We start from the raw sequence: 24,348 nt of genomic DNA, 5'->3' as shown, positions 1-24,348 counted from the left end.
CCTGCTGCTTTTCAAGTAGAAGAATTCACTTATGTATGAAGTGATGCCCCAGCTGGAGGTATTTTAAACCTTTTAGGTAAAACACTTCAGTTTTATTTGGGGACAAAGCAATAATAATAAAAAACAAACAAAAAAATCCCACACATACAAAAAAAAATAAAAAGCCATATGATAACATGGCTTAACACAACAAAGGAATTCACAGACATTTGATGTTAAGGCATACATTCATTACCCTAAGACATTTCAGAGTTTTAATTCCTTCATGGGCATAGCGTGAGCTGATTTATTCATAAGAATTCTTTTTTCCAACTTTCATGCCACTTGCTTCAGAGAGCTAAACTATAAGCAGTTATCAAGGACTGTGAAGTGCACCAAATTATTAAAACAATCCTTAAAATTCAGACTTCTTAACTTTATCATGACAGTTCTTGATCAAGGAATAGGGGGTAGAGCACTCATGGATCCCTAGGTTCAGGTTACAACCAGGGAGAAAGTGACTTATTTCCCGATTAGTGAGTATCTGAAATATGGCAAAGCCAGGATGAAAAGTGATGCAAAAATGCAAAAAATCATTGCAAATGCAAGGAGTAGAGGTGTGAGTTTAACACATACTGTGAAAGGTTTGTGAGAAGTCAGCAAACCAATGAAATTAGAAAGTTTAGTCATTTTCTAATCCCCAAATTCAATTTGCCCCAAGCTAAAGGACTGTTCTTTATAATTAAAGCCTCTATTTTTACCATGCAGTTCACCGGAGACAATGATTTGTATAGAGGAACTAGTTTAAACAGGAATTCATTGAAGGCAGTCTTAAGACTAGAGCGTGCTCTATGCAGATCATTTGAATCCAAATTTGTAAAAAGTTCTCCTCAGCTTGTAGAGAGAGGAAATTTCAGGGACTTAATGTGTAAGATGGATAATACATGTTGATGCGTGGGGAAAGCAACAAAAACTCATAAAACTCCACAGTTGCTCTAATTCCTAGTGTCTATCAAATCCCAAATTATGCAGTACATGAATTCCATAGCATACCTTATGCTCTTCTACTTGACGTTTTAAATCCTCTAGATCCGGGCCTAGGGGCTCTGAATCTATTTTCTTTGTCCGTTCCTCTGTTTTTGTTAGCCAGTCAGCTAATTGGGCTAGCTGCTGATTCTGCAGATCCATTAGAATTTTATGTAAACTGTAAAACAAAGAAATAAACATTTCAATTTATACATTAAAAAAAAAAAAAAGAAGAAATATGTCCCATGTATACTATTAATTATCTATGTTAATTCCCTAAGTCAAAAAGTAGAATACAGACTGCAAACTACAGGACAGCTTTGCAAGGTTTACTGTTATTGTTTCTATCATGAAACTTAACTTTCATGTAGAGAGTTGCTTAACTTTCTGGAGAGCTGGGCCTTTTAAAATTTATTTTATTAAAAAAATAATAATTAAAAAAGGTTTTTTTTTTTTTTTAGGTTAAGTAATTGCTCAGCACAGGTTTTGATTTCAGTCTTAAATCCTATTCTTTCCAAAATTAAACCAAACAAACAAACCAAAACGAACAAACAAAAAACCTTTCTTGGGCATTTTCATTGTTAAACTGATTTTCATGAGGCTAGATGTCAAGCCAGAGTAAAAAATATTTTCAAACAGCCATGTGAAGCTTTATTGAAACAGTTGTGAATTTGGCAATAGTTTAGTTGAAAGAGTCTAGAATTAGGATTTCATTATTATTATTATATTATTTATTAGAACCTGAGTACTGGATGGAATTTATGGTTTGTTAAATTTTTGTTCTGCAGTTGCATTTCTGTTAAAGCTGTTTGAAAATTCAAGACTCCTGCTATCTGGTTTCTTGTACTGTCTATTACAAGCACTTAAAAGCCCTCAGACATATGTACTTAAAAGGTTCCTTGAAATTAAGGGTATTACACAGAACAGATTATTACATTATTCAGTTATTCAGCAGAGAATACTCTCAAAAATTAAAAAAAGGGAATACTTCAGTTTTGCCTAAACAAAGTATTTTGATGACTCGAAATTGATGTATCCAGAAATCCATTACAAATCCTTCACATTTCATACTTACCATTCTCAGAAATCCTCCAATCTTGCCTAAACAAAATGTTCATCTCATCAAAAGAAACTTTAAAATAATATGTAAACTCGTGCTGAAAAATGGAACTACAAGTAATTATTTTTATTACTCATATTTCCTATAACATGGGATTTTTAACTTATCAAGCCAAAGTTGCTGTCCATGATGGCAAATTTGGTGAAACCATTATAAGTTATAGTATGCTGCTTATACCTGAAGCACAACTCTTGGACCACACCATTAAAATTTGCCACACTCAAAACTCAGTCTGTAGATTTGAAAATCTGAGCTGAAATTTCACACCAGAGAAAATTGTCATGGAAGAAAGACCCTAGCTCACAGTCCTACTCCAGTTCCTCTTATTTCTTATTTGGCTCCTTTTTGGCTTTGTGAAAAAATGTAGCCAAAATGAGAAAGCTATTGTAAAGTTTGTCATTGTGCAACGAATGGCACCAAAAAGTGCCCAGATTCAAATTGACTTTCTTCCCATTTGTTCATATTTTAGATGAACAAAACATAAGTATATTTTTCTCCCTCAACACCTGAACAAATGCAGACTGGCAGAAGTGCAATGTGAACATACTGCTCCAAAGAAGTGTAAGAGGCCTTGTCCGACACCAGTTAGTCAACTAACAGGTGCTTACACAAATCCAAACGTATAGCTTTTTGTCACAATTTCAAGGTATACTCAAATAATGAAATTACTTCTGTGTTTATCAAAACTATTTCAGATTTTCCCAAGATAGTTTGAAAAAAAAACAGAAGTGTCAGAAGTGTATTATTTTGGAAATACACGTCAGACTATGTCTAAATTAAGTATCATTCTGTATTTTCCCAGGCATACCTAATAGTTTTCAAAATAATCACAACAGAAGATTGCATTGAACATGTAGATAGCTACTTTTTGGGACACTTACATTCACCTGAACCAGGATTTAATATCTGCCAACATCAGACATATTGTCTATGATCCCATATCCCATTTGTAGCCCATTTATATTTTAAGGCACATCTGATACTTCAGCATTTCTATTCTTGAATGTTATGCTATTTCCTTCATTTCAGTTTTGAATCTTCTCAGAAGGAGCCAAACATTTAGTCTCCAACAAGCTTTTTATACAATTACTACTTGCTGTTTATGCAGCTAAGTTAAATACTGTATACAGTTTTAACTCATATTGTAAAAAGAAACTGATAAATTTCCAGTACTATTCTCTACTTTACTTGTTTTTCTCTCATCTAATTCATATTCAATTTGTTAGATACTATTGCTTAATATATGTAGTATATTTAATATATTTATAAACAATCCCTGGGAGAAGCTATTGATTTATGAATGCAAAATACTACAAATTCAGTTCTATACATTAAGTTATAAATTCACTTTCGCATTTTACACTCATGGGCAGAGCTGCCATTTAGAAAGACCTAGAAGGGCTGGAGGAACAAGAAATGTATGACATTCAACCAAGACAAATGCAAAGTCCTGCACCTGGACAGGAAGAATGTTTGGAATGATATAGGATGGCGACTGACTGGATGGGGAAAAGCTGTGGAAAAAAGCTTTATTGGGGCAGACAACAACACTAGCAATTTATCTCTGGATTATTCTTTGCATCTGGATAAAAAAGAAAACCCAAAATTGTCTGAGGATTTCTGAAACAGAAATAATTAAGTATTAGTAGTATCCATAGAAATATGAGTCAAGCCAGAATGTCTTGGAACATACATAGAGAGGAAATGTGAAAAATGGTCTTGGAAACATAGAAAGAGTAGAAGCAGTGTACAAGGGAGTCCTAAGAAGTACATAAACGTGTAACACATGTTCTACTGCAGAGCCATGGATACAGAAAAATGGAGAAATATCAAGACGAGCCACCTCAGGAAATAATGATTTTGGAAAACAACAACAACAACAAAACATGATAATAACTTGTTTTATAATAGTATTCTAGTTATGGTCACAAGCTACCTCCATCTCTTCTTTATTTTCAAATGTGTATTTTATTCTCTTACTCGATGTTCTATAAACCAAGGCATTACAGATATTAAATACAATGGTTCATCTTAGCGAAGTTTTAGCAATAAATGAAATAATAAGCAGTATAGAAAATCTGGTAAATTTGTTTTAAAAGTAAACAAACAACATAGGACCAAGTAAATACTTATTATAAAGAAAACTGTTACTATTCTGAAGTAAGGAGCATAAATGTGAAAATAAAATACATAAAATAATCACGTCTGATTCTTAAGCAGAAGAATGTTTTTTTCTTTTTCCAATTTCTCCAGGTTCTTTCTGGTTTTCAAATTACTTCTATAAACATCTGATAAATATTTTAATACTTACTTATTTACCTCAAGAGTTTATTGTAATCTTTGTTTACAGTATGGCTCTCATAATTTTCAAACAAAAAACACTTTTCCATTGAACTGAATGTGCTTTAATAGTTGTGGAATTCCCCATAAAGTGGTAAATTGCATTAAGTTTTCCTCTCCAGTGGTTCATTTATCACTCTGAGATGCTTTATTATAAAGAATCCTATTTGAGTGGGAGGAAAAAATGAAAAAGCAGGCTGTTTTCCTTCAGCATGTTAATGTACTGCTTGCTGCAAGAGTCAAATATAGAACCATAGAATCATAGAATCATTAAGGCTGGAAATGACCTCCAGGATCATCTGGTCCAACCATCCCCCTACCACCAATGTCACCCACTAAACCACTAAGCACCACATCCAACCTTTCCTTGAACACATCCCTCCCCAGGGACGGTGAGGCTACCACCTCCCTGGGCAGCCTATTCCAATGCCTGACCACTTTTTCTGAGAATAAATGTCTCCTAATTTCCAAACTGAACCTCCCCTGGCACAACTTTAGGCCATTCCCTCTAGTCCTGTCACTAGTCATCTGTGAGAAGAGGCCAACCTCCAGCTCCCCACATCTTCCTTTCAGATAGTTGTAGAGAGCAATAGGGTCTCTCCCGAGCCTGTTCTTCTCCAAACTAAACAATCTCAGTTCCCTCAGCCGCTCCTCACAGTACTTGTGTTCCAGACCCTTCACCAGCTTTGTATGTCTTCTCTGGACACGCTCCAATACAGAGTGAATACATGGCAAATCCAATGTGTACCACTTTTAATCATTCCACTGATGTGTTCTAAAATTACTCTGATATTCTGACCTCCTAATCATTTTTCAAATATTAAGTCCCTTTCACTTTTATGGTACTAGTCACTTTTTTTTTTTTTTTTTAAATCTCTTTGCTGATCACTCGCTTCTGTTTCCCCTGTGCTGTAGTGCAGGCTACTTTTCACTACGTTTCCTATTGCCATTACCACAGAGGACAGACAGCCTTGCTGCTCTTATTGCCACAAAAAAAAAAAACAAACAAAAAAAAACGCATTTCTGTTTGGATAAGCATGTTACTGTTGCCTTAAAGACAAGATTACAGCAATGTGCTCAGAAGCTTATTCTCTACACCAAAGTACAAGATAGATTCTGTAAGTTTAAATTGAGTATAATAACCCAGAAATATATTACATTGTGATATGAAAGCTGTTTAAATTCATAATCCTCCATCTGGTCTTTGAAACGGAGTTTTGACCTAATAGGTAAAAATTGGCTCTCTCTAAATACATCAGTCCTGAGAAATTTTTGCTTGCTCTAACCAAATTTGTATTAAATGTGTCACAGTGTTTTTTTTTTTTTTTTTTTTTCCATTTGTTTTGTTTATTTTTTTGTATAAGAATTTAAATAGTAACACAACACTCTCTGAAGCTCTTTTCACTTAATGTCGTCTTCTGATTTTGTATTCCCCAAATATAACATGTTTAAGAACATAGTAGACTGATTCCTTGAGCTATAGCTGCATCTAGAAGTAAATTGAATAGTTGGTATCAAAGGGTATATTTTAGTAGACAAAATACTACATACACATAGAGTTGAGATCGCTCCATGAGTGTTGTTTTCCATGAAAATATGGAAAATAAAAAATGACTACACCAAAGTACCATAGATTCTACTCTCCTAGAAAACAATTCAGCTGGAGGAAGTTAGGCTGAAATAGCTGAAGTCTATCAACAATTTTATAGACTCTCAAGGATATGCAAGGTCATCAATGGATAAAACCCACAAAAATATCATCTGATGGAATTACCAAGAAAATATTAGAATGAAACAAAACAAAACAATGATTTGCAATTGTCAAAATTATAGCTTGCCTTTAAATATTGTGCATGATTCTTTCTAGTCCCTTTTTACTCCAAAAAGATAAGGTAAAACTTAAAAAGCTCAAAGAAGAGCAAGAGAACAAAACAAATAATCAAAGGTTGATATTTATAAAGACAGTAAGGAAAGATCCTCACTTCCAACATATTAACTACAAGGAATCAGTTAAGCTACCAGTGACCTAATTAAAACCAATAAAAATATGCCATTCCTCAAAAAAGTAGCTAGGTAATAGGCTGCCAAAGGATGCTGTAAAGTGTACATACACTTTACAAAGGGCTAAGCAGATATTGAATAAATATATGGAAGAAAAATCAATGGCAGGTTACCAAATACACAAAACTACTTTCATTCTCAGGAAGTTCCCTCAGTGGAAAACAATTCAAAGTCATGAAAGTGCTATAGAGAACTTCATAATGCACTAGACATGCTGTAGTAAATGGGAGTAATGGTCCATAGAGCTGTAGTGGGTTTACGTGGCAATGTTTTGGTAGTAGGGAGCTGCAGGGGTGGCTTCAGTGAGAAGAATCAAGAAGAATCCACAAGAATCCTCTTATCTAACATGGAGTAGCTGCTAGGGTCTTCTCACAGAAGCTACCCCTGCAGCCCCCTGCTACATAAACTCACAAAACCTTGCCACATAAACTCACTACAAGAGCCCAATATGTGGAGTCCAGAGCAATGAGTTTATACAGCCCAATATTTGATCTCTAACAGTTTATACAGCCCAATATTTGATCGTGCATGTCCCCTAAAGCGTCTTACTTTGTTACAGTCAGGATGTTGGCCTAGACTTGTGGCCTAACAAAGACATTCACCATTTTATAAAGATTACAGTTGCAAAAGGACTTGCTCTCCAGGTGCACTGAAGGAACAGAAGAGTTTCTTGCTTAGTATATGTGCATTGGGTATTTCTGAGAGAAAAATTAAGGTCTTGGCAGAAAGATTTTAATGAAGTCTGTCTGGCTCAAAGTCCAGAGGAAGCCAACAGGGATCTCAGACTCAGGTTGTTTTGTTTGCCACTGCATTTATTTGTCTTTGCTGTGTAGAATAGCTATAGCCTTCAGTAATTAACACTTCTTGACTATAAAGAAACTAATGGTGATGTTCCATTAATTTTAAAATTTCCACTGGATTTGGCTTAGTATAATAGTTGCAAACTTCACCATTGCTTCCCTTATGCAGAAAGATCAGTAGATGTAACAAAGTTCCATGACTTTGAAACTTAGCTATTATATCAGACAGAAATTAAGACTCCACATGAAAAAAAAAATTTTGAGGAAAAGGAATGTGAAACACAGGTACCTAACAAACTGTTTCTTAAGACAGGAGGAGTGCAACTCACACACACATAAAGCCGCTTTCAATTAATTTCCTGTGTTAACTACTCTGTATCTTGCAAAATAGATTATTCCACTGTAGCATAATCACAAGGTCTTACCCTTATGGACTTTCTTATACTAGATATTAATACAAAAATCAAAATTTTAAAATAAGACTTTAAAATGTTAAAAATAATTCAAATAATTCAGAGGTTGGACTCGATGATCTTGAGGTCTCTTCCAACCTAGAAATTCTGTGACTAGTTAATTAATAGTTAATTTTTCTACTTTTAATTGTCTTTCTACTTTAAGCTGCAGGTATTGCACTTTTCTTGGATCCTGTAATTTTTCCTCAGATAAACCCATATGACAATATTTTCTGGAAAGCTAGCCTTCCACTTACTGCTTTTATTGCATCAAATTTTATAGGTTTTAAAGATTTGTTTTGATTTTATTTTTGCATCTCTGTAAAGATTCTCTCCATTGTAGCTAAATTTTGTGTAATACTTGTTGAAATAACCAGAAAAAAAAGTGGAACAGGTTATATAAATTTTCATTTAAACACTATTAGTGTCCAAGGTGTTGATAGCTGCTGATCTGTACAGCTTCTGGTCTCAAAGCAACATGTAAACTTCAGGGTCATGACACATTAAATTTCTGGTTTAAAAAAAAAAAACAAGAAAGAAAGAAAAAAAAGAGCTAAGACTGAGTCTCGTTCACAATGAAGTGGAAGAAAGCCACAGCTGTTATTGAAGTTCAGAATTGTTCCAGTCAAGCTCAATATATATTATTTTACCTATTGTATTACTTACTTGCTTTGTTTTTCCATACTTGCTACCCTGAGACTTTCCCATCGAGAATTAAGTAGATTCATTTGTTCTTGGATTTCATTTTCTTCTTCATCTGAAAGCTTTCCAATTGTTAGTAGTTGACTTCCAACTTGCAAAACATTGCCAACACGTCCTTGGTGAGCTGTTAATTCCATCATAAAACCCTGACAATAAAAACAAAATCCTGTTTTAAGTTTGATTCTTTGGAAGGGAAGAACAGGCTTTGGAGAAATATCTTTGATTTCACTACTTTCCAAACCTTATTTTCAAATTTGCTTTTTTTATTTATTTTTATTTTCATTTTTCATAACCCTCCACAAACCTTGTAACATAAAACAGAAATAAACACTTTCACGTTTTGCATATGGTACAGTTTCCAATATTACCTTTAAATACTCCTAATACAAATTTAAAATAATTAATATATATTATATATTTTATGCATATATCTATATATCTCTATATATTTAATTTATTATGGGATCCAAACAGGAAAATGACTAACAAAAGATTATAAACATGTACCTCGTGGGTGTGAAACTGTTCTTTAACAACTTCTACATCATTGGATATATCTCCTTGTGCTTGTAGTGCATCTTCAGCAGAGAGAAGCCATGTGAGTACTTCTTCTAAAGCAGTTTGGTAGTTGTCAAGATCCATTTTGGACCCCATCACTGTGGTGGTAAATGTTCTTTCTTCAACAGTTTCTAAAAACTGATTAAAACCAAAAAGAGAAATGCAAATAGCACCTACTCAGAAAGTTCTGCAAAGGAATAAAGATAATCCAATTATCTTGTACAATAAAACAGCTTTTTATAAAACAAACAAAAAATTCAGATGGTAAATGAATGGGACTATACATTAGTATTTCTGCTAATTACCAAAATGGGTTAAAACTGAAGTAAATAACTAAATTCAGATTAAATATTTTACTTTGGAATTTAACATTTGTAGCAACTAATCTGAATAGCTGCAATATTTAAATTGTAACTGTAGAGTGGTGTTGTACCTGTTTTTCAATAAATACTCTCATTTTTCATTTCCCATTTGCTGTTTCTCATTGAAGTATTTTCACTTGGAACTATGAGAAATTTATTTTCCAGAGCAGCTAGTAAAATTATATAATCAAAAAAGCAGCAAATTGCATGCTGCCATTGCAAAGAAACCAAGGAAAACACAATATGAAAAAGAAGAAAAAAAGCCCATTACAGTTCAAGTAATGCTAAGCCTGAACTATCCATGGACACCCATTTTGTTGAAAGCATTCTGGAAAATTGAAAAAAGCCCAAAAATCCCATGCCAAATCACAACTTTTTAAAACAAACAAAACATCCATTAGCGTTAATTCTCTTTCCCTCAAAGGCCACCCTCACATTTATTTTTTAGAAGCCAAGTGACTCATACAAGTATAGAAATCACACTTACATTCTACTGGGTAAAGTCAAGATAAACCAATAGCAGGATTTACTGATTACTCTAATCTTAAAAGACTAGGACAAAACAGAAGCCAGGAAGAGGGGCTTGATACAGAAAGTGTTAGCTCATGTTTCTCAAAAAGTTCTGAAGTTTAATCAATTTGCTAGCTAGTTAGTACAAAACCTAAATTCTTCACGTAAAAATGTATTTATGACTTTATCAAAAATGATATTGAGGAATTTTAATGATATAATAGAAAAAATTTTCTCTACCACTATTATTGTGCAAATATAACACTAGATAGAGCTTTTAAAGCCTTTCACAGTAGTTTAGGTCACAAAGTCAAAGTTTAATACCAGAACCAAAAGAAAGAAGTGTAACAGATGTAATGTGATAACTTATAATGAAATTGTTGGTCTTGATCTTCATAACAAATTCACTTTGAATTGTGCAGATCTAATAATTATGTGCAATTTATGTTTATCCCACTGTCATATATGTGTTAGAGTAGCTAAAACACCAGTCATAACTTCAGCACTATTTATGTGTGAAAAACAATGCTCAGTAAATAAAGCTACATCAGGAAAGCAGGCTTGGGAACTTGATGAACTCCATAGTTTGGTTTAAAGAAAATAGTGTCCTATGGGAATATAAATAATGAAGCACAGACAATTTCAACACACATTCCTGCTGCACAAATTAACATTTGTACTGTGTGCAAGCCTAGATTTTAAGTAGTATACAATCTAGTTAAGAAATTACCTAACCACATTACATTTATTCAGCAAGATAAATTTTTGAAGTACCAGTTTACTATGGAAATGGTACACAGGTTTTGCATAGGTTAATTACTCTTCTTTCTATAACATTAATGCTTGGAATATATCCATACGTAACATGCTTTAAAAACAATTAAAATTAGACGTCATAATAGCTGAGCAAGACTATGTGACTATTGCACAGATCTACTGTGATCTCCATTAAGTGTTTGAAAATTTTCCATCTGAAAATACTTCCATTAGATCCGACATAGAACGTCATCTCATGCATGGTACCTGTTTAACCCAACACTGCTAACAATTCCCCCTCTGCAAAAAAATACTCAGTGTAATTTTGCCCAGACTTTTCACTGCTTTCTCTCATGTTATTATAAAAACTGCATGGAATTGCACCAAAAATCCTGGACTCATGACCTTCAGTGGCAAAATAGTGAAGATTAACTTCTGCACCATTTTAATAAAACTTTAAGAAATGTAAAGAAGAAAAGCAAACATTAACATAAATGGAAAGCAAAAGAGCTTCTTGGCAGGTGTTCTATGCTCTCAAACTATGCTCTCATTCCAAGAAGGACAGTTTTTTGACAGAAGGAAATTGGAAAAGAGATAAAGGAAGTATAAGCAAAGGATGTTGCAGAGTGGTAACAGCAACACCTTTATTTGGCACAGGGAGGGAACAACAGCTTTTCCACCTTCCCTCAGATCTTACGCTATCACTGACTGCAGAGAGCTGGGATCAGTCATGAGGTGACAGAACAGAGGAATGGATATCAGCTGCACTTGAAACGTAAACAGTTTTTTTAAACACTCATCTGTGGATAACAGACAGTTCTCAACTGCTAAGACCTAATAAAGTCACCGCACCATTATACCTTCTCTTCCTCTATGGGGATAAGAAAGAGTAACAGAGAGTAGCCATAAGAAGCTGAAATGCTTGTAACACTTTGTTACTCTGGAGTGCACTAAGAATGCAGAGTTTTTCCATTCACATTTGACAGTGACATAGGCAAAGACCCCATGGGACTGTTAAATTAATTTAAGCAGATCATCCTTATTATTTCAATGATAAAACCAACCCATGTTTTCACACTTCGAAAACTCTGTTAAACTTCTGTCACCATCTTTAAGCATATTATCTGTTAACAAGCTGGAGGATGAAAGTAATGGCCTGGCAAGCTTGATCCGCATATACATATGCACAGAACATTCACATTGTAAAAAGTCAACAAACATCAAAAACATGCTTCAGAGTCAACGGTTGCTTTTGACTTAACCAAAAACATTTTTAAAGTCTGCTGTTATAGCATGACATCACAACTTCTATCAGTGCTGCTGGCTATGTGAAGGAACTGTCCTACATATGGAACACAAAATAACTACTCAAAGCAATGGGAATTCAGACTGTGCTATGTGATCACTGACCATTATTTTGGGACACGTGAAAGAAACCTACTCTGTTTCAATATGATCTGATAAAATTCATTGATCACAAATCCACTCCTCTAATTTATATGTCACAAAATGAGACTGAAAGAAGTACTAGCCAATTACTACCCCTTCTGCAAGATTCTCATCATAAACTGAGATTCTTGCTGGCTCAGCTGTAAACGGAATATCAAACACAATGTTAAATATTCACACTTGGAAGTGGACAGTTACTGACCTAATACCTATGCCGTGTGCTTTGTAATAAAAAGCAAACAAAAAAGTTAGGTGTTTCAATAGTCAGTTAATAGTCAGTTACAGATTTCCATCTATTACTGCAACCCAAATTTAAATATGGTATGTTCTACAGCGCCAAGAATGAATATTTCACTATATTGAAATAATCCTTATAGCACTAACAACGAGATCCCTGAATTTTACAAATAATGGTAGACAAATCAGTGTCCTTATTTCTGAATTTATATGAAATCTTTTCAAAATTTCTCAAACAAACCAAAAAAAATTCTATTCTATACCAAAGAATTCTATGGTATTGCATATACTGCATTGAGAACAAAACCATAGACTTATTGTTAGAGATAGCTATTATAAATTGTGATGGTTGTTTCTAACCATGATTTTTAAGAGAATAAAAAACAATCTGAAAATTAACTGTTTGCTGAAATTAAAGCTGAAATTAAACTGTTGTTACTATATACATGTATTACTTTTGAAAAAAAGCTGCTCAAATATACATGCAGTCTCATTGAATCAAAAGGTATTCCCAATAAAGCCTTTAATTATTACACAAAAGAAAGCTGATTGGGTGCAGTCAAATAAAAACGTCCCATTTGTTTATACAGAGTAATCTATTGAGTAACAAAACATATATGAGGACACGTGTTATGGGGAAAGAAAACCTAAACAATTCAGATATTTGATGAAGGCTGTCTCACATCCAGCTAAGAATCAGTAATCCAACTAGCTCATAAGTTATTTTGAAAATTGGCTAGCCATTTTTGCATGGAAATGGCTAGTTGTTATAGGGGTTAACCCAGGAGGCAAAAATACTCTGGACACAAAGGTTGTCCTCTAGGATATCTTCTTTGCTGCTGCACATAGAAGAATCTTATCTGGATGAAAAGACAGGAATGTGAGTTTTTACATACATCACTGTTTTCTGCTGGGGGGTGGGACCTGTCAAAAGTGGAAGACCTCAAGGACTCTTAAGCTTTAAAGTATAAGAAGAGAAAATAAAAAGCCTTTGACCTTCAAAAGCTTGGAAAAATGAGGCATGCTTGGTAGCTGTCTAAATTAATTCAGTATTTAAATGATGAGCTTCCAGCTGCTTCAGGGTGAGAAAGCAAAGAGAGGGAGAGTTCCTTACCTACCATTGTATTATGCTCCTAAAAGAAGGAGAAGGGCTGGACACATGCTTGCAGATTCTTGAAGAATGTTTGCATTAGTTCAAAAAGACTGCTTCTGAGTTTTACAAATTAGTTAGGCAGTTTTAGAAAGTAGTTTCACATTAAGCACTTAGTATAAATAGGAGTGCTGCAATGGGCCCTGTGTATAGAAATCTTATATAGAGAGAATATATATAAATATTTTATAATGCCTTATAAAGGGAACAAGTCAGTAGTCACATATCTCATTCTTTTACAGAAAATTAAGACCATACTGTAGGTTCAGGTAGACTTTGAGATGCTTTCTCTCTAACCTTCTAACTTCTGCAACAAATCACTGTTCACAAAGGCAGCAGTTTCCTTTATCATACAGTTCAGACTTCCGTTTACAACATGCTTATCCAATTCACTGAAGGATATAAAGATAACAACCTGAATTCTACCATTTCTCTGCTTTTAGGTAGTTAACACTATCTAAAAAGTAGTTAAAAAAAAAAAGTAGTTAAAGAGAAACAAGCTACGGAGACAGAACAAACAAGAATCAGGAATTAGTAAGGTATATACATGTAAAAATATATACATGTAAAAATATGAAAATATAAATTTCATAGCTGCTACACAAATTTTGCATTCACTTTATGCCAGGTTAATTTAGATGCAAGACAGCAACTAATTTAAAGAAGTGGATGGTGGAAGTAAAAAGGTAGACATAAGATTTCTTTTTAGACTTCATCATTTTATATACTGAAAGGGGCAGTTCTTATTCAAAAGAACTTAGAGACAAGAAAGGGGCAAACATTCTGGAGTCTTTAGGTGCTCTACCACTGGATATTCCACTGATTTTAAATAAATCTGCCAGGGAAATATAATGCAAATTATGGAAACGTGTTCCCTCACTATATATCATGTCATTGCTTTAATATATTTTTTTTATTTTACAATTACAGAATGAAAAATATTGATACCTGAGAACGGAAATTATACACAAGTACATGCATTTAAACATTAAAGAAAAAAATGAAATACACGATGGTAATTTAAATAGTACTAAATTTTTCTGGTCAAATACTATTTCAATCCTTTATTTACAAGCACAGTACTATATTTCCAGTTGTGTTTACTTAGAAAAGTAATCTTCAAAACTGTGAGCCACATATGCAATGGATCCAGGCATTGCTTATTATGGGCCACCAAAGGTACCTTTCAATGAAGACTGTTGTGCCTTAGAGTTCATTTTTCAAATCTTGCAAATACTATAAACTTCCATGGGATTTGTAAATAATAATCAGATGTACAAATCATGCAATTAGTCCTCAAAAAGATGAGGAAACTTTGGGCAATTTTAATTATCAAATCTGATCAACTATACTTCTAGTGCTGAAGTTGGTAAAAAATATATTTATGCATAAAGAGCTCATCTCAGTATATCTCACAAAAAATACTTGTATTATAAGAAAGCTGCTAGTGGAAAAGGGAAATATCACTAATAAATGACTGGTGAAGTTGCTAGAACTCAAATCTAATTATTTAGCTCAAAATCCGAAACTAAGATACATTAACTTTACCAAAAGTTGACAACTTTTTCCATCTTCAGAAGAAGAATAAAATTAAACTTATTACTGAATTTTAGCACAGAAGCTACATTAATTTTAAAAATGATATTAAGATATATATATGCATTGAACATATAGACGTTTGAAAATGCATTAATTTTCACGCCAGTGTACTACTGCCCATAACAATCTGCTTCCAGAGCTCAAAATCCAAATTACTGGATACACTGTCACAGAGGAATATAGGGAACATGAAGTTTCAAAGTATAAAGGCTGGAAGATAAAATAATCTGCAACCACAAAATTTTACCATGCATTCTTTGCAAACCTGCAAAACCATATGAATCTTAATTAGCCTGTGATCTGCACTGCATTTAGATTTATTATCTATAAATTTTAACCAGCAAAAGAAACTAATTAAGTTTTGCAAATACGTTTCTTAAGACATAACCCCAGATATATCAAAGCTATAATTGATACTGTTTTTTACATGGAAATAAAGACCATTTTTCAGCTTATTTTATTCACTGTATCCAACTACCAATTCTGCTGTTATTTTGAGCTTCTAAGCCATGATAGCTCTCTTTAGAATCTTCATTGAAGAAAATCTAGTCTTCAGAATAAGATTATTTAACTCCAAAACTCTTTTTATATAGTCTTTTTACACAGTACAGTATCAAAAAGCATCAATAGCAAGAGCAATTAACCACAAAATGATACATCTATAATACAACTCTTTTGAGAAATGTTTGGGACAAGAACCAATTAGTAGACATACTAATTAGTTTCTGTGAAGTTGAGGGTGGAGGCTAGGAGATTTCAAAGTATTTAATATTGTGTTATTATAGTTGGGAGACTTTATTTAAAAAGTTGGTTTTGCAAAGTCATCTAAAATCTTAAATAGTCAAATTTGCTTGAATAGGCTGAATTCTAAGCTCACGGCTCTTATGTGTTTTACTTTCCCTAAATGTATTTTTAGCTTATATTAAAACTAAAGAGGCTGCCCGACTTCAGGAGAAATCACTCCAAAGAATGTATTTTCAATTTAAAATTAAAAGTTAACAAAAAATGGTGTTACAGGAGAGGCTTAAGTGATTTAATATTTCTTTCAAATTCTGTTGTATGACTACCTTGCTTGTCTCAACATGTTCTGAATAATAAATCAAAAGCTGAAAATGAGAGAAAGTGATAACTATTCACCTCACAAAGGAGCTTTTTCCTCTTCTGAATGCAGAAGGTTTGTAAATTCTACAACAATATAGAATTTATTACAAATAATTTTAATATATAATAAAAACAGGAACATTCAAGTATTTCTAGATGTACTGAAAACTACATAAAAACTCAGCTAAATGTTTACAAAGACAAGCATCTGGATAGAAAAATGGAATAACAATATACTGAGGACATAAACGTTAAGATACCATCTGTGGCTCAAGAAATTTCTGAGCCACAAAGCAGTGGAGGTTAAGTGAGAATATGCTGATACTTCAATACAGGTAATTAGTCATACTTCTTTTCTTATTCCAGTGTATCCAGTATTGGTAATTTCTGGAAACAGCATAATTGATGAAAAAAAACGTTGTTCTCACTAAGGAAAGCTATTCTGTTGTCACACAGACCTATTATGGCCATTCTCAAATTTAATAAGGTATACAAAAGTAGAAATGTAGGGTACTTTCATGCTCTATACCTTAACATTACCTCATTAACATATACTTTGAGACCCTGCAAAAATTCATGATGTAGGAAAGAGGAATTAAAGATGTCTAGTTTACTATTAGTTATTCTTGCTTAAGCTATTTATTAACAGCTTTTACCCAGCCACACCTCCCGATTATATTATTTCACCTATTTTTTCTTCTCAGAATAGAGAATGTAATGTAGGAAATGAAGAAAATTAATAAAAATAATATTTAAACAAATAAATAATCTTTTTGTAAGTGAAACAATTTTGTCAGAGTCACTTCAGTTAATCACTGTAATATGCTGCACTGTGAACTCACACATGAAAACTAATATTTTAGGGTAATAGAAGTACCTTAGGCACCCTTCACATAATGCCTATTTTGTAGGCCAATTTTTTTCTTGCAGCTACATATATTTGCACATGCATTTTTCATACCAAAATAATCCAAATAGCTTCTGATCTACATAAGAACTACGCTTCTTTACTATTTAAGGGATAAAATATTTCCAGTGTGTGCATGTGTATATGCACACTCACACGCATATAGAAGTAGCATATATAATGAGGGGTACATTATCTCTGGTTTATATCTACTAATATGTATATACATGTGTATGTAGCATGCACAATTAAATAATAAAACTAAATAATAATTCAGTATGCATGTTACATGTGTAGCATATATAAAGAATTTATAGAATCCTATTTACTCTCTTGTAGATACAAACTATATGCCATTGTTATTTTGAAATGCTGAAACAAAGGTATCCTAAAATATTATTCTCTCATAAATATATATTTGCAGTTCATATTAAATTATACTTCAGTTAACTGGCTAAAATTAAACGTGTTTATTAAGCCAAACTTTTACTCCAGTGTGGTTATTCATGGTAACGTGACCTGAATTTACCCTCAAGTTCTGTTAAGAGGGAATTCACTTAATTAAAATTACTCCTCAGATATAATTACTAATGAGGTGGGCATGAAAGCATACTTCAAGAACAGAGAGCTACAGGGTTCCAATTCTATTTGTAGAGACACCATACAACCATGAAATATAGGTTGTATAGCTGCTTGCTAACTTATTTAATAGAGACTAATAATACTAAAATCTACAGATTAAAAATATATTATAAATATGTTGTTTTGTAGTCATATTCTCCTTTAAGTTTGCTCAAAAATTACCAATAACTGTATTACTAAACTGTAGGCATTTAAAATCACATATCCATTACAGTAGCTATTGTATACGTTCACAGAACGTGAACAAAGCAAAAGTTAAGGCTAAACATAGAAGAGTTGTTAGAATCAGGAAAATTAGGATGAACATGAATGAGTAATTAAAAACTGAGTTTAAAAGCCATGAATACAGAAGAGAATGATTTTGAAACTGAATTTAAGAGAGACAGGAAAAGACTAGAAACAGCAAAACATCAGATGGCAGAACAAGGAAAGCACCTGGTAACAGAAGATACAGGAACCATGCAATTAGGGATGTGAGTAAGAATAAAGGAGGTCAAAGAAACAATGAAGCTAATTTTTAAGATCACAAATACTGGAAGCAAACAGAATGTGTTCTGGAAAGGAATGAAAAATTATGGGTAGAATAAAAAATATTTTAGAAAAGATAATCATATTAGAAACTGTAAGGGCATAAAAAGGCTGGAGTAAAAACCAACATGTGCAGAGGAATTAATTATTTGTTCTTCACAATATTTGCAAATGCAATTCTGGTGGGAAAACCATGTAGTCACTTATTGGTTATCACACTCCGATACCTTTTAGGACAGAGAAAATGTTGTACACTTTCTATTTCTCGATGCTACTGCCAAATTCAAACTCAACAAGTTATTCTGAATAAACTAAGTAATAGGAAAACTGCATTTCCCCCAATGGTACAAATAACACACAACAGCTTCCATTTAGTTGTTCATTTCTGCTAGCTTATTTTGACTGTATACAATTTTATTAAATGCTGCTAGTGAAAAATACATATAAACTGTTTATAACTACTTTTTATATTGATTGATTGAATTGAATATATTTTAATATTTGATTGAATATATATATTCATATATTTATTATATAACATATTTCAATATATATTTTATATATATATATATAACAGATATATATTGGCATAAATGTATTTATGGAAGTATGTTTATATACATGTATATATTTATGGCAAACATAAATATATTTATGGTAAATAGGACCACATCAGGCTGGTGGCCAGCCACCAGTGGGTCCCCCAAGGCTTCATTTTAGGTTCTCTTCAATGTTTTTTGCATGTAGGACATAGGATGTATTTTGGATGTAGGACTAGAAGGTGTTTTGAGCAAATTTGCTGATGACACTGAACTGGGAGTTGTTGACTCTGTTGAGAGTGGAAAGGCCTTGCAGAGAAATCTGGTCAGATTGGAAAGCTGGGCAATCACCAACAGCATGAAGATTAACAAGAGTAAGTGCCAGGTCCTGCACCTGGGACAGGGCAACCCTGGCTGTATGTACAGACTGGGTAATGAGACTCTGGACAGCAGCCCCTCAGAGAGGGTTCTGGGGATTTTGGTTGACAGCAAGCTGAATATGAGCCAGCAGTGTGCCCTGGAAGCCAGGAGGGCCAACTGTATTCTGGGGTGCATGAAGCATGGCATTGATGGTCAGTTGAGGGAAGTGATTGTCTTGATCTACTCTGCACTGGTGTGGCCTCACCTCAAGTACTGTGTGCAGTTCTGGGCACCACAGTGTAAAAAGGATGTGAAACTGTTGGAGAGTGTCCAGGGAAGGACTATGAAGATGGTGAAGGACCTAGAGGGGAAGACATACATGGAGTGGCTGGGGTCACTTGGCCTGTTCGACCTGGAAAAGAGGAGGCTGAGGGTCTTCAGCTTCCTCATGAGAGGCAGTGGAGGGGCAGGCAGCTATCTATTTTCTGTGGTGACCAGAAATGGTCACCCAAGGAAATGGTGCCAAGCTTCAACAGTGGAGGTTCAGGCTGGATATCAGGAAAAGGTTCTTCTCCAAGAGGGTTGTCACGCACTGGAACAGGCTCCCCAAGGACTTGGTCACAGCACAAAGACTGTTGGAGTTTAAGAAGCATTTAGACTGTGCTCTTAGTCATATGGTCTGAATTTATAGGTACATCTGTGTGGTGTCAGGAACTGGACTCGATGATCCTTATGGATCCCTTCCAACTCAAGATAGTCTGCAATATTGGATATGTACGCTGTTATCAATAACCCTATGTTCAAGAGACTCACTGGTATAGGATTAGCTTAAATGAACATTATTTAAAATCTAGTATATTAACTCTGTGAAATCCATATCACAAAACAGAGTGCAGGGCTAGGAATTTCCCACAAAATAGTGCTACACTGAAGCCTGACATGAAGCCTCTGATTCTGAATTCCGAAAGCAAATCATTCAGTGCTAAGTAACACTGTCCCTCTGTCGGCCACGACTGCATCTGAAATTATTTTAATTCACATCTACTGAAGTTTATCAGTCTAAATGTTAAAAGTAATCCTGCACATAAACATTGTATTTCATATACCAGAGAAAAAAAACAAACAAACTATAATTCCTGTCAAAAGAACAACAATCTACAAGATATCGAAGGCTTGATTTTTCATAATTTAAACATTTAAGGCAGCCAGATTCACATTTTGTGTTTTGAATAGCCAGCCTTGCCAAAAGCTTATTTACACTAGTACCAGTCTCCATAGATAGATTTTGTTTATCTCATTTCATATTTACATTTTCAATATATTTAAAGAAGTTCTTGTCTAGGCAATGCAGTGTTTAACAATTTTATTTTCTTTTTCTTTGTACTTGAACCCATCTAAGACATTATCTTTTACATCCTATAGAGTTCAGGTAGCAAGAAAAAACAAAAACAGTAATATTAAAGCATTGCTTGGGATCAGTATTAGAAACTGCTCTGAAAACCATTTAAAAAAAAAAAGTTAAATAAGGAGTCGTCATTCTTCTTGGTCAGGTGTTCAAGGAGATGAAGCGATGCAACAGAAACAGAAATTTTTTCCTAAATATGAAACTGAAGCAAAGGGGTACTTTTAAGCGGAGATTTTCAAGTGTCTCAGAAAATTAAGGATCCTTTTTTTTTCCTAAGTTTGAAGCTAGACAGACTGTCTCATTACAGAGATTGAGTACAAGACAAAATACTTGCCAATATATTTTTTCTTGTGTCTTAATATAGTGAATTCAAGGATACATATTTGAGAATTGTGGCCTATTATCTGCATGAGCTTATGAACACTTTCTAAGCAAGCAAGGAAAAGGAAAGGAACTCTGCCAGAACTACCAGAACTGCTAGTCATGTTAGTAATAGCTTTTTTAAAGGCTTAACTTCAACGAAATGCAGATAAGCACAGACCACAGAGCAAGAAGGCACTGAGTGAATTGGTTGGTAGAACAGATTTTCTTTGAATCTGAGATGCATCACAGTTAAGCAAAGTCAGACTTGTCTGGCCAAAATTTGTGCAATTAAAATGGTAGGTCTTGCTGAGAAGAATACTCCTGAATAACAAATAGATTGAGATTTCACAAAGGATTTAAAGACAATTGCACACAGGTTCTGAAGTTAAGTGTTAAGAATCAGAGAAGCAATAAGGAGACAGATAAAGTGAAGTGAAATGTTATAAAGAAGTTATAAGGGTAATACTATAAAAGACTTTGACAGCTGATGGTGTAACAGGATGCATTGAGAAAACAGGATATACAGTGCTTCAAGCTTTCAGAAATTAAAAAACAAAATCACAACAATATTTTACATAGCATGATTCATTTTAAAGGCTTGATGCTGCCACTTGCGATGTCAAATGAGGTAGAGGAACTTTCACAAGGAATGCCTGTTTTTCCTGAGTTTACAAATGTTGATGAAGAGAAGGAAAGTGTGAAACCCATAAAAACACAGCGTCCTACTATGACTGTGGTCCAGGAAGTCTGGGATTTCAAGAACCTGATAGAATAGAAAGGGTTTTTTGAGCTGTTTTTCTCCAACAGCTTTAAAATTTCAGTGAAGGTAGCTATTAAGGAACAGAGACATTGAAGGTGTACTCGTGTTACTAAATTTTCTATATACATTAAATGTTGATGATACTTTATACAGAAGAAACAATGAGTTTCAGAAAAAAATATTATTCCTCCTTGCCAACAGAAAGCTTTATAATCATAATTCATTTCATCTTTACTTCTGACAATTAACATATGCAGGAAACATATGGCATTAACGGTAAAATTTGGATGATAACATTCAAAATCTTTGAAAGAAGTCTTATTTATTTTTCTTCTGAGTTCCAGTTGGCTCATGCTTGGATTACAAAAATCTATTGTGACAATCTTCCCAATGAAAAACTTTAAAAACATCACCCAATTAAACACAATTACATTTAAGATGAATCTTAGCAGCTAAAACCTCTAGAGAGAAACAGCTGTAAAACTTATTGTTGATAATTTCTGTGCATGATCTTTGACTATCTTGGGGAAATGACAATATTCAAGTCCTGTAAGATGACAGTTTATAGCGACAGAACAAGTGATTTGTACTTTTCAACAGACCAGCATAGTGAAAATCTTGCTTCTCAGTGATAGCACCTAAGACACCTTTGAAACTGGCAGATCACATTATAAGAACTCTACTATTTTTTTCCTTGGGTGACTAGCTGGAAATGAGAGACAGATTTCTAAAGATCTGAAAACCAGAATGCAAGGTGAGGACTGAATAATAAAACAACATTTTCTTAGCACGTTTTGATAATTATTTTTTGAAGAAACAACTTTAATTATATGAGCTTATACCATACTGATGGTAGGGATGTTGGAAAAAAAATAATCAGTTGCAACAAATGTAGCTCAATAAGAAAAGCTCTATCACGACTTTTCATTCTTACGAATTATCAAGTTTAGTATTTAAGTGGAAGAAATTAATTGTACTAGATTTTAAAGGACTTGTTTAAATGCTGTATTAATCACCACAGCAACACATTTGATGTTAGTATAATGTAACAGAGCTCATGCAGATGTATGCAGTATTCTTAGAATATTTAAAGGAAGTCATTATTCAGTAATGACTGGATGTAATGACCTGTCACTTGAAGAGTAGATTCAGAAAATGTATAATAGAATTGTAAATTTAAAATATACATTTTTTTGAGGTTAGACAGTATTAAGTCTCCACAGGAGAACTCACACTGTAGTGCCAAATAAGTACCTATTATGTATTTATTTATTTATTTTTACCTAAAAACTAATGAACATGTTACACAATATTTGGTTCTCACACTTGTCAAATATTACAAAAATCTAACTACTGAAAGGTTCTTTGTGAGGACTACTTTAAACAAATTCCATTAAACTAATGAAGCTATTTAAAAGTAAAAAACAAAACAAAACAAAACAAAACAAACAAACCTAAAAATAAAACAAACACAAATCCCTGCCTTGAATGTTGGCATGGTGCCATTTGTGATAAAATAACCAGTTGCTGTCATCTAATAATTGAGGTCATATAAATAATATTAAATTTAACGTTTCCTTTCTCTTCTTTCCCAACTGTCGTAGTCTTCTTGAAATTATAGTTTTCTTTAAAAGTTATGCAGGGTGGGAAATGCAACATAAACAAATGGTTCTTGTTCTTCTATAATCAAGCCTAAGACAAAAGCTTAATAACAATTATAAGCCAATACAGCTTGTGTTTGGTTCGTACTTTTAGTATTCTTTAAAGTCAATATATGTACTATTTTCAAAAATGAATAAAAAAAAGGAAGCAGATAATTCTAAAACAGGATCAGTGTTTGAATGTTGTTCATCCCCAGCAATCAGCATAACATCAATTGCCAGCCATGCTGAAATACACAGCAAAAAATAAACAACAAAAAACCACTTAACAAATGCTTAAAAATGAAAAGAAAAAAAAAAAGGGAAAAGGAAAAGAAGAAGAAAAAACAAAACCAAAATTGAAAAAGTGGGCCATCAAGATCAGATATAAGCAAAATGCACACACTTCCATTCCAGGCAAAAGCTTAATAATACAATTTTTAAAACAAATGGCAATATTGACAGACCTGTGGAGGAACCTGCCTCCTTTTTTGGTCAGGGGATGTGACATACACAGCTTGTGCATATGCATAACTTTTGAACCGTGGTTTTGGAGAAGGTGAAGGTCCCTGCGGTACACTGACTGTAATCTATGAAGAAATTAAAGGTGGAAAAAACAGGCATATGAATAGGAACACAGACTTTAGAATAAAACCAAGGATTTTAAGAGTAAATATAGGAAGGGCATCAGCAGTTATATTTTTCAAGGACAGTGACAAATTTACAGTCAAAATTGGGATAATATTAAGGAAAGGAAAGCTCTCATTTAATTGACATCCCGCCCCAAATGATATAAGCTTTCAGGACTCAATCTCAGCAGAATACCAATATGAATTGAAGATTCTTCAATTCCAACCATGAAAGGCTGGAAAAAGAAAAAAAAAAAGTGATCATGTAATAAATCCTGAGCAAACAAAGCCAATGCTCATCTGCTCACCGTGAGCAGATGAGAATCCCAAAAAGCAAGACAGAGATTAAATTCAGAACAAGGATACTAGGCCT

The 24,348-nt window shown here is 33.6% G+C and overlaps 1 protein-coding gene across 13 annotated transcripts in view; it reads right to left on the bottom strand.

Annotated features, from left to right (window-relative positions):
* The window catches only part of DMD (dystrophin), a 1,220,482-nt gene that overhangs the window by 757,941 nt on the left and 438,193 nt on the right, over positions 1-24,348 (bottom strand). For 12 of the 13 annotated variants that reach the window (XM_068686720.1, XM_068686803.1, XM_068686735.1 and 9 more), the window contains 4 exons: positions 23,814-23,936; positions 8,988-9,176; positions 8,445-8,626; positions 1,033-1,183 (listed from right to left, as the gene is read on the bottom strand). In XM_068686720.1, coding sequence (XP_068542821.1) covers positions 1,033-1,183; positions 8,445-8,626; positions 8,988-9,176; positions 23,814-23,936 — 645 coding nt within the window. The remainder of the gene's footprint in view (positions 1-1,032; positions 1,184-8,444; positions 8,627-8,987; positions 9,177-23,813; positions 23,937-24,348) is intronic. The other variant, XM_068686794.1, reaches the window with a different exon arrangement.

This window comes from Anas acuta, chromosome 1 (genome assembly GCF_963932015.1).
Source record: "Anas acuta chromosome 1, bAnaAcu1.1, whole genome shotgun sequence".
NCBI classification, from domain to species: Eukaryota; Metazoa; Chordata; class Aves; order Anseriformes; family Anatidae; genus Anas; species Anas acuta.
This window is presented reverse-complemented; position numbering and strand designations above follow the sequence as displayed.